This window comes from Monodelphis domestica, chromosome 3 (genome assembly GCF_027887165.1).
Source record: "Monodelphis domestica isolate mMonDom1 chromosome 3, mMonDom1.pri, whole genome shotgun sequence".
NCBI lineage: Eukaryota > Metazoa > Chordata > Mammalia > Didelphimorphia > Didelphidae > Monodelphis > Monodelphis domestica.
The window spans coordinates 125,575,438-125,587,841 of NC_077229.1; the positions used below are offsets into that span (position 1 = coordinate 125,575,438).

At 35.7% G+C, this 12,404-nt stretch overlaps 1 protein-coding gene across 1 annotated transcript in view; it reads left to right on the top strand.

The window, feature by feature from the left end:
* The first annotated feature begins 1,572 nt into the window (after window positions 1–1,572).
* Window positions 1,573–12,404, top strand: part of OC90 (otoconin 90) — a 70,236-nt gene continuing 59,404 nt past the window's right edge. Inside the window, exon 1 of the mRNA XM_056821022.1 lies at window positions 1,573–1,716. Coding sequence (XP_056677000.1) covers window positions 1,573–1,716 — 144 coding nt within the window. The remainder of the gene's footprint in view (window positions 1,717–12,404) is intronic.

Below are 12,404 nucleotides of genomic sequence, written 5' to 3' on the forward strand. Positions count from 1 at the left end.
GGGCAGGGGTTTTATGACCTTTGAGAGTTCCCCTACCCTCCTTCTGAGGCCAGGTTTTAGTACTGAAACAATATTGTTTCAGCTTCAGGTTTCCTCTCTACTGCAGACAACCTGGTCTGGGACTTGAGGGAATTGCCCTCCTTTTGTCCTGGGGAACCATGCCCATCTTGGACAAGAGTAGTAGTGGCAGGACCCTGATCTCTCAGTGTTCTGAGGCGATCAGAAATGGTGACCCAGACATTAAGATGGGACACCCTTCTTGGTTATCTTAGGAGCAAATTAGTGACCCCACCATGTCCTGTTCACCTGGAGCCAGGGCTCAGCGTTCAGCTGGACTCACAACTCTCAGCCCTTGGGGAATGAGGTGGTGGTGATGGTAGGGCATGGAGGTAGTTTCAAAGGATAGAGGGGAGATGTAGTGAGTGGAATGTGGAGGGAGATCTGGTGCCCTAGTTTAGCTGACCTGTGAGCATTGAGACACTTTTTGGTGTTAATGTAGTTATTCCGTTTTTCTATTTTCAATAAATGACTCATTTTCACCTCTAAAATGTGATGTTAATACAATTGATGATAAAAAATAATTCACATGCTGTCCTTCCCCTACACTATTTGCATTGAATAGGGTTACATTTATATAGGACTTTAAGATTTTCAAAGTCTTTTACACATATTTGATAATAAAAATGACTTAATCTTTTGAGGAAGAAATTCAAAGCTCTGAGGTTCATTAGAATTAATTTGCATAGATTTCAGCCTTGACCAAGTTTAAATGTATGTGCCTAGTTAGTGGGATGTTTCATTGTCAGGCTTTGTCTCTATGATTTTATTTTTTCAATTTATTGACATATATAAAAAGGTCTAGTCAAAAATCAAAAAGCTGGAATAATTTTTTTCTGCACTGAAATTCTTCCTGATCATACGTTGTTCTGCTGATGCCAATCGTATAGTTTTGATCTTTTCAACTGAAGAGCTCACCAGCTCCTTAGAGTTTCTGTGGTCAGTGTTCTAGGCCCAGTGTCAGGGCTGGAGAGCTGTGTCCAGAGACTAAGAAGACAAGTTGAGTAAGCTGATACTGAGTAAGATGATGTTGAGTAAGTCACAATTTCATTAGTTAAACTGTATAAAATATTTGGAGATGGATGCATACCATCATCTCTAAAATGGTTGCTGCTAATGAGAAGGGGACTAGCTATTATACCCTTTATTATGACAAGAAAATGCAAGAAAATATATCATCTTTCATTTTATTTTTTTTTATTTTTTTAACCAATTACATGTAATAACAAATGTCCACATAAATTTTTCAAAGTTATGTGATCCTAATTATCTCCCTTCCTCTTTCCCTCTCTTCTCCAGAAGCTGACAAGCAATTCAATCTGGATTATATATTTAATATATAATCAAAATATATTTATTTTAAGGGAGAAGACTAGATTCTGGACCATGAGACCCTAACTGAATCAGTCTTTGGCTTAGAAGTAGCAGCATTCTTCAGGGACCTGGACTCAAGACCTACCATAGGTGCAGCCACTGGTGATGCCAAACAACCATTACTACCCAACCCTGCATAACATGGTGACTACAGCATCCTCAGAACCCCAGTTTCCAAAAGAGCAGGCTCTACAGAAGAAAAGACTGCAAAATGAAACAGATGAGTTGAATAAGAAAGAAACTGTGAAGGAAATGAAGAAGGCTGTCAATGGATGGATGAAGAAGGTCAGAGAGAATTTGGGGAAGAGAATTTAAGGAAAAAATTGAAGATCGACATGAGCTGAAAGAGGAAAAAGTAGATCCCATCTCAGTGAGGCCTGCAGTGGAAGAAGAAGGATTTTGAAGAAAGTGCCACAAGGAGGAGGAGGAGGAAGAGAACTCAAGAAAATGCAGAAGGAGTGGCAAAGTAAGTAAGAAAAGATGTGTTGGTAAGGTAAGAATTTAAGGACAGAAGGAAAAGGAAGTTGGATGGGTTTGTCTGTTAGATGCTGGATGAATGTAGAGAAAATAGACCAGTGTGACTTTCAAGTTGTTAAGAGGTGGAAAAAGAAAAAAAAAGGAAATAGAGAACAGCAGTGGTGTAGAGCTGTAAAGGGATTAAATCTGTTTAAAAAAAAAAGAAAGTAAATCTTGTCTAAATGATAGGATAAGGAGAGATACTGGATAGAGGGTTAGATTGGGAGTCAACAAGATCTTAGTGGAGCTGGTGGCTCAGTGGATTAAGAACCAGGCCTAGTCCTAGGTTCAAATTTGACCTGAGACACTTCCCAGCTGTGTGACCCTGGGCAAGTCACTGTACCCCCCCAACCCCCCATTGCCTAGCCCTTACTACTCTTCTATCTTGAAACCAATACATAGTATCTAAGATCTAAGTGCAAACCTTGCTCAGACAATTATTAGCCATGACATTGTAGTCAAGTCACTTAATCTTTTTCAGCCTCTATCCAGCTAGACTTTTTTTTAATGACTATTACTTACTTTTGGTGATTCATATGAGCGATTCTTCAAGAAAGGAAACTAGAAATGTATTGACAATGATTATGAAGCCCTAATCAAGAAATTGAAGACTGTGGGGACATAGTTGTTGTCTTCTTCATTGCTCTCTTTTAAAGATAAGAGATACTTAAGAATAAACTAACTCCTGAGGAAATTTGGTGGTTAAGATGATATCTGAGAACGGAATTTGGATTTCTGAAACATGGCTTAAAATATAAGAATTATAGGACACTGGCTATGGATGCAGTGTACCTAACAAAAACTGGTAAGAATTTCTCTGCCTACTGTCTTACAAATCTCAGGAGAACTTTTAACTAAAAAGAATCAGGAATAGATTGAAAAATGAGTAAAAAAATGTGGCATGTGAAGATAAAGGAATATTACTATATCATAAGAAACTGTTAATATGAAGAATCCAGACAAGAATGGACAGACTTATATGAACTGATGCTTAGTGGAGCAAGTAAATACAGGAAAATTATAAACTCGACTACAAAAACTCATTTAAAGAGAAAAATCAACTCATCATATTATGTAATTATAATGACAGATTTGACCCCAGAGAAGAAATGAGAAAATCCCTTTCACACTTTTCCTTTTAAAGGACTGTGGGGGGTGGGTGTAGAAATGACATGTACTCTGAGACTCAGTAGAATGGATTGGTTAATTTTCCTAAACCGATTTCTTTTCTTTGAAAAAATGTTTGTCATACAAGAGGGCAAAAGGGAAATATTCAGAAATAAAGGTGCTAAAAATAAAGGATCAATTTTTTTATAAAGATAAGAAAGATAGGGGGGCAGCTGGGTAGCTCAGTGGATTGAGAGCAAGGTCTAGAGATGGGAGGTCCTAGGTTCAAATCACTTCCTAGCTGTGTGACTCTGGGCAAGTCACTTAACCCTCCATTGCCTAGCCCTTATCTTTCTTCTGCCTCAGAACCAATTGATTCTAAGATGAAAGGTAACGGTTTTTAATAAATGAATAAACAAACAAACAAATGGATGAAGGAAGGAAGAAAGAGAAAGAAAGAAAGAAAGAAAGAAAGAAAGAAAGAAAGAAAGAAAGAAAGAAAGAAAGAAAGAAAGAAAGAAAGAAAGAAAGAAAGAAAGAAAGAAAGAAAGAAAGAAAGAAAGAAAGAAAGAAAGAAAGAAAGAAAGAAAGAAAGAAAGAAAGAAAGAAAGAAAGAAAGAAAGAAAGAAAGAAAGAAAGAGAAAGAAAGAAAGAAAAGAGAAAGAAAGAAAGAAAGAAAGAAAGAAAGAAAGAAAGAAAGAAAGAAAGAAAGAAAGAAAGAAAGAGAAAGAGAGAGAAAGAGAAAGAGAGAAAGAGAAAGATAAGGGAGAGAACAATTTATATATCTATTTAAATAGATATATAAATTCTCTACATTAAAAATAGATAGATCTGATATGATACACTCACAAACAAAATCTAAAAAAGAAGTAAAAAGTAAAACTCATGGCTTCAAATGGCACAAATGCCCTCAGTTTAGTAGTAGACAAACTGAACTAGAGGTCATAACACAAAACATTACTGATATGAGTATCATTGAGATTTTTGTTGGTTGAGGTTTGAAATATGGCTTTGGATGAGTACATCTTACTCAAAACAGACCAGGATAAAAAAAAAAAGTGAGATGATATGGAATTGGATAATAAGAAGTTAAACTCTCCTGCAAAGAAATCTAGGAACAAGAGTACGGATACATGGTAGAGAATAGTTGGGTTAAAATTAATAGAAAAACAAATAGAATTAATTTTGTTATCAGAGTATACAAATCAAGGAGGGAGAAAAGAAAGGGAGCTAGAATACACTATCAAAGCAACTAAGATTTGCTTACAGGATAGCTAGAAGCTATAAAAGATAGATTACTAGGCCTGAAGGCAGGAGCTCTGAGTCCAAATCTGTATTTATTACCTGTGTGGCCCTGGGCAAGTCACTCAATTTCTGTTTGCCTTAGTTTCCTTAACTGTAAAATGAGGATATTAATAGCATTTATCTTGCAGGGCTGTTGGGAGGTGCAAATGAATATTATTTGTCAAAAAGCACTTAGCCCACAGTAGATGCCATATAAATGCTTTCTTCCTCTTTCTGACATATGTCCAAACATAATAATGACAGAAATATGGGATAGGTGGCTGGAGAATAAAACCTTGCCTCTTTAGCTTACTTTTTGGTCTTCTGTAGATTTATTTGCAGGCTAAGGCAGAGAAGATTTTAGAAATATATAACCCCCCCCAAAAAAATTATTATAACAAAAGGCCTTAATCTCTACCAAGATTTAAGGATTTGAAAGAAAATTTTTAATCCATATTGGGGTGCTCTGCTTGGCTTTTGTTTCATTTAGTGGCTCTAACTATAAATTTGTTGGCCCATTTATCAAGGAGAGTCTCTGTTCAGTGTTCACTATGAGACCAGAAGACTAGAAGTAGAATGAATTTCCAACCAGCAGTCATCAAATGAAGAACCATTTAAGACCATGACCTGAAACTATCATAAGACCAAGGGGGAATGCGTGGAACAAGGCATCCAGTAGAGACATAGCCAGCAGAAAATAGGTCCAATGAGAAGTTGTCAATTATTCTGAAACCACAGAATTCTGAGCTGCTCCTCTGAAAGTAATCAACTGTACATGTTCCCTCTAAGTTTGTCCTTTAGATGAAATCCCTGTGCATAGCTACTCTTTCCACTCATACCATGTCTCTTTATGGGAGAATATGCCCTGGTTTTATGAGGAAGTATTGTGATTTTTCTTATTATGTGATTTAATTTAATGCCTTTCCCTCAAAATACTTGTGTCCTCGGGGGAGACACATAACCTGAATATTTCAAGCCTACAAACCTGCCAGGAAGTTTGTGGCTCAAGCAGAGAGTCAGTGGAATAAGCAGATGGTACTTCTAATCTGTGCAGATATGCACACACCTATGCACACCCTAACAGGAATGATGCCACAGGCTGTACGTTTATATGTTTGTGGAACAATTATAAGACCAGCAGAAGAAACTTCTTCTCTAGCTGTGATTTCAGCTCAGAAAGAAAAGTTCTGATGAGAAGAAATAATGTGGTGCTCAAATTCATTCTCAAACTCCAGCAAAGTGATGGAGTTCTGATAAGAAATCTTTGTAGGATAGAAACACACCCCAGAGCAGACCAGTAGAAAGTCGCACAGTCAGGGCTCCACAGAAACAATAAATACCTTGTCATCACCTAGTGCCTCCTGGGGACAAAGCCAGGCTGCCTTGTGAACAGAATCAAAGCACTGGTGGATCGTGGGCCAAGACGGATCTGAAAAGAAGAGATCTCTCATCAGCTGCAGAGAGACTGTCAGAACTACATGATGGCTCAGAAGAAAAAGTCTCAGATGAAGATGAAATAAAGTATTGCTCCCCGCTACCCAGAGTAGCAGGGACAATGTTAACTGAAAACAGAGAAAAAGACAGATCTATCCAATTATTACCTTGATTCTGTTTTCTTTACTAGAGAATAACCTTTGAAGAGAAAAAGAAAAGAATGAAAATGTTTAATTAGTAAATTGATAGCTAAACAAGGAAATATAAGAGAGCAATTAGATATCCTTGATGAATTCAAAGCATGGAAATCAAGAAAATTATATCCCTGGGGACTGAAAGAATTGCCAAATGAGCTTGGTGAACTACTGCTGGTATTTGTAAGACTTTTTAGAAGAGGGAAGCTGGGAGCTAAGATAACAGAATAAAGGATGCTCCTTTTTCCCCAGATCCCTGACACACACATACACAAAGAAAAATTACCTCCATACAAAGGAAAGCAGAAGGGACACATCTTACTTGGACAAGAGTAGTCCAGGCAGCACAGCATCTGTGGGAACTAGCAGAACTCAGACCAACCCAATGTGCTGGGGACTCCACCAAAAGCAATGTAACTCTACAGAACAAGAATGAGTAAGCCTGAGCCACTCAACACATTTATAAAAGACAGAGAGGGCAGAATAGGGGACTGGTCCAGCCTATGCCACTCAACATAGACCGCAAAGTCAGAGAGGGCAGGAAACATATAACCATGGCAGCAGAGCACCTGAGGCAGCAAGGGAGAAAAATGGGGGACCAGCAAACTGCAGGGACTACTCACTCCTATTTGGTAGCAGAGCCCAGAGCAGGGGAACTTCCCAGACCAAGTCACTTCGTAGGAGCAGGGAAGTAGTAGAGCATGAACCAGCCCAGTCCACAAAACAACAGGGAAATTGGTAACATGCTGCTAAATATAGCTAGACAAAATAGCTGCACTAGCAGGGTCACTCCCTCAACAGACAAAACATGGGAAACAAAGGCACATATACCCAAGTTCCCAAGTACCAGAGGAGTGTACCCTACAAACTTGGAGCAGTGTTCCATGTACCCCAAGAATATAAAAAAAAGCTCAAAAGATAAGGTAACTGGGGGGGGGGGTTAACTAGAAAAATGAGCAATTGCCAAAAACAAACAAAAAAAAACCCTGACCTTAGAAAGTTATTTTACTGATGAGGAAGACTGAAATATAAACTCAGAAGAAGGTAATAATACCAAAAAGAAAGCATGTGAAGCCTCACAGGAAAGTATAAAAGGATGTCAGATCCCCAAAAAACCCTGAAAGAACTTGAAAAGAAGTTTAAAAATCTAAGAAAATTGACATAACTCAACAGCTGGCAAAGAAAAAAAAATTCACTGGAGAAATCAACCCTCTAAAAACTAGAATAGCAAAAAAAGGAAATAGAGGTTAAAAGTACATACTGAAAAAACAAACAAATTCCCTAAGGGATAGAATGAACCAAACAGAAATGGGCCTGGGGAAAAAAATAACTGAAGAGAATAACTCTTTAAAGAGTAGAATTGGCCAAATAGAAAAGGAAACACAAAAAACTCAAGGTAAAACATAACTCCCCAAAAATCAGAAGTAGAGAAATAGAAGCTAATGAATCTATAAAACATCAGGAAACAATAAGACAAAATTTAAAAATGAAGAAATAGAAAATCTAAAATATTTCATTGGAAAAATGATTAACCTGATCCTAGAGAGATAATATAAGAATCATCAGAATACCTGAAAACTACTGTTAAAATAAAGTCTGAACACCAATTACAAAAAATCATCAGGGAAAACTGCCCTGATGTCCTCAAAGGAAAAATAGAAATTGAGAGAATCCACTGATCACCTGAAAAAGATACTAAAATAAAATGCCCCAAGACTATTATAGCCAAATTCCAGAAATCCCAGACCAACAAAAAAAGTACTACAAGCTACAATTGTTTCCTACAAGAAGGAAACAATTCAAATATTGTGGACCACACTCGGGATTACATAAGATTTAGCAACTTCTACATTAAGGGCTTAGAAGGCATGGAATTTGATATTGCAAAATGCAAGTTTGATCTAGAATTACATACCTAGCAAAACTGATCAGAATCTCTAGAAGAAAAATTTGATATTTAATGAAATAGAGGAATTTCAGATTTTCCTGACCCCCCCCCAAAAAAAACCCAGAACTGAAAAGAAAATTTGACACTATGAAAGGGTGAAGTGATAACTCTAGGGTTTCCATAAGTTTGAATTGAGTAGATTCATACCTGGGAATGTGATCACTGAAATAATTGACATCTATAATACTTGAGATACTTAAGGTACTTAAAGTATGCAAGATACCATACGTACTTAAGATACTTAAGAATTTTATTGATATTAGAACAATGAAAAGAAATATACATAGAAGGAAGAAAACTAAGATGGGCTGATATCCAAAAAAGAGAGGTGGGAAAGAAGAACACCTGGGGGAAAAGGGAAAAAAAGAGATAGAAGGGATAAACTGTTATTAAGATGTGCATAGGAAGCAAATACAATGTAGAAGAAGATGGGGGGGGCAGGTTTTGTAGGCTATCTTTTAAACTTACCCTCATCAGAATTAGCTCAGCTATAGAAACCTACCTTACCTTATAGGGAAGTAGGAGAAAAGAGGGAATAAAGGAAGGGGGAATGGAATAAAAGGAGGATAAATTGGGGGAGATAGTCATAAAAAACAAAACCATGCCAATAGAGAAAGGAGAGAGAGAGAGAGAGAGAGAGAGAGAGAGAGAGAGAGAGAGAGAGAAGAGAGAGAGAGAGAGAGAAAAGAAAGGAGAGAGAGAAAAGAATAAACAATGAAAATAAGAGAGTTAGAAACACAAAGTTAATAATCATAACTGTGAATGTGAATGAGATGAACTCACATACAAAATGGAAAAGGAGAATGGAGGGTATTAAAAACCTGTTGACTACAAGAAACATATTTAAAACAGGGAAACAACCCAGAGTAAAAGTAAGGGACTAGAGAAAAAAAAGAACAAATTAAAAAACCCCAATTAAGCACCAAATTGGAGATTCTAAAAATTAAGAGAGAGATTAATAAAATGGAAAGTTAAAAAAACACTGAACTAATAAATAAGATAAGGAGTTGGTTTAATGAAACAGTAAATAAAATAGATAAACCATTGATTAACTTGATTTAAACAAAAAAAAATTACCAGTATTAAAAACAAAAAAGACAAAATCACATCCAATAAATAAAATATCAAAACAATTATTAGGAGATATTTTACCCAATTATATGCCAATAAATCTGGCAATTTAAGTGAAATGAGTGAATATATACAAAAATATGAACTACATACATTAACAAAGGAGGAAAATTAATACTTAAATAATACTAGAAAAAGAAATCAAACAAGTCAGTAATGAATTCCCTAAGAAAAAATCCTCAGGGGCAGATGAATTCACAAGTAAATTCTATCAAACATTTAAGGAACAATTAATCCAACTACTATATAAACTATTCAGGAAAATAGAAAAAGAAGGTGTACTACAAAATTCCTTTTATGACACAAATATGGTGCTAATAACTAAGCCAGGAAGAACAAAATCTATCCACCTCCAGAGAAAGAACTGTTGGAGTCAGAATGCAGATCAAAGCATTTTATTTTTCACTATTGTTTGTGTTTTTATTTGTGTGTTTGGTTTTATATGAGTATTTTCTTACAATGATGATCAATATGAAAGTATGTTTTTCTTAGTAATATATGTATAAACCAGATCAAATTCCTTATCATCTCTAGGAGTGGGGAGGAAAGGAAGAAAGGAATATAATTTGGATTTTATAATTTTGGGAAATGTATTTTTAAGTGTACATATAATTGGGAAAAATATTTTTAAAATAAAAAACTTAGAACTAAATGGAATAATGAAGTAGAACAAAGAGATCATACACAGCTACAGAATTAATGTTGGAAGAATAAATTGTAAATGTTACCTTCAGAGAGTGAACTGAAATGTGAAAACATGAAAAACTTAATTTGTATGAACATAGCTGTCTCCCAGACAATACTTTCTGTGATGATAGGTGGTAGGGAAGAGACTAGTTTACTTATGGATAAATTCTATTTTAATAAATTAAGTAATTAAAAAAAATGATAACTATTATAATATGTAGAAGGTCCTCCTTATCTGAATGATAGGTATCTTGAAAAAACTGCTTAAAGTAAAGCTGCTAAAAACCAGCACTGACATTTCATTATAAATAGTGGGGAAAGTTTGATGAATATTTTATTTTATGACCCAGGCTCTGGAGTAGAAGATCTCTGTTCAAGTTCTGTCTCTGATATTTGTTACCTAGGTGACTTTGGGCATTAATTAACCTCCTTTGCCTTCAGTTTCCTCATCATTAATTGAGTTTAGACTAAGTGATCTCTTAAGGTCTCCTACAACTCCATATCTATGATCCTTTGAAATGAAACTAAAAATTATGTAAATAAGATTTTAAAAACTATATATTTGACATAATAGTAATAATTGCAACTTTGAACTAATTCTTAGAATGAACAAAGGATAGATCAAATTTTGATTTCTGGGAGGTGGAGTTTTTCAAACAAAATTATATGCACTGATAAAATATCTAATTACATATAAATTAAAGGGAAATTGATCAAATTGGGAAAGATTTTGGAATTTAAAAACCTGGGATGAACTCTAGCTTTGCAACCTGTGTGACCTGTGGTTGGTCATATTAACTGTCGGGGCTTCAGTTCACTCATTTCTTTTAAAAATTATATATATATAGATGGAGGGAAAGGGTACTGATGTTTATAGTGCCTTTTAAATCAGTGATTCTATGATAGAATACACTGTCTTTCCTTGATTTTGACTTATAGTGCATGATCAAAGAGAGGATCATTATTACAAAAGGAAATGAGGGCTTCATCATTTTCCCAAATCTTCTATTATCTTCTTTTGAAATGCCAACTGACAATCACAAAGTGATGAACAAGATGAAACCCTAACAGGATGGTCTTGGAAAAGCATTAATGTTAAGAAATGATGGTGACAACCAATTGCATGAGTGAACAAATCATTAGAGAATATATTCACATTATGATTTTAACTTCCCTAAGTAACTTCCAGGGGAGACAGTAGAGCAGTCTGGCCTCTGAGTCAGAAAAATTTGGGTTCAAATTCTGTCAGGGGAACATACTGGCCAGTTTCTACTCCTTTCAGTGCCCTAGGCAATGTTCTAAGACCATAAATTGCAAAATTATTGCTGATCTGCAGATTAGGAGAAGTTTTCTCCTGAAAATTCCCTTATACGAATTAACATTCTTGAAACAAAGCCATGCTCAAATAAAATGAAACTTCATAACTTGGGGAACTCAAAATCAATACTCAGATAATGAGTAATATATATTTGTAGATATTTATACATGTATGCCTTATTCTAATGCAAAGTTTTTCTCACTGAAATAATAAATCATGTAAATGTATATATGCATACATAAACATAGATATATTTCTATGCAAGAATTCATTGGTCCAGTATTTAGCAATGAATTTATCTACCTTTATTGTTGCTAGTAAAATATATCTCTAAGCAAGAGAAATTGTTAATTGTACTTCCCCACTCTTTGGATTAAGCAATATTACATGCCAGACACTTTGCTACTAGTTGTACAAATACTATCTCATTTGATTCTCACAACCACCCTGGGAATGATTTATTATTATCCTTTTACTTACTTTTCAGGAAGTGCTGAGCCCAATTTTGAACTTAGATGGTCTTAACTCTAAACTAACTGCCTGGTTGTCCTCATTTACAAGAAAAGTTAATTAGGAAAGATCTCTTTAACAAAGAAAACTGAAAAAGCACAGAGATTTTGGTTGTGACTTTTTATTTCCCTTGTGTTAGCAATGAGAAAAAAAAGGCATTTCATTCTTATATTGATCAATAAGTATGAGAAAAGAAAAAATGAATGCCTTTAAAGAAGAATACCTTTAACTAAAAAGATATACACAACAGCACAAATACTGCTTTATAAAAGTTAGGATGGGAAACCAAAATGGCAGGGAAGACAAACAGACCTATCTGATTTCTACTAAATTACCCTCCCAAAATCCATAATATAATGCTTTATTAGGAATACAGGAGCAGCATAACCCCCAAAAAGACAAGGTGAAGTAATTTTTCAGCCTAAAACAACTTAAAAGTATGACATGAGGAAGTTAGTACACTGGAGTAGAGGTAGAGAAGCACCCCAGAACAGGAACCACCAAGGCAACAGGCTTTGGCTGAAGTTGAAGAAATAGCAAAGGCTTTCAGCATTCTCAGCCACAGATGGTAAGGGAGGTTTGGCTAACTGCTCAGGAGGAGATTACAAGGGTCCCTTTTCTGGCTCTTGGATGCAAAACTTTTGTTCCATTGACCATATGCAGAATCAGGTCACAGTCTTGGGGTAGAGTCAGCAGGTGAGGAGGAGCATTGTCAGACTTGTGGCCACAGAGGAACAAGGGACTCTGGTCACAGTTCCAAGGGAGGAAAAAGTGTTTGGGGTTTCTCACAAACTAGAGCCCAGGTTGAGAGTAGTAAACACACCACTCCTTACATCATACCTCC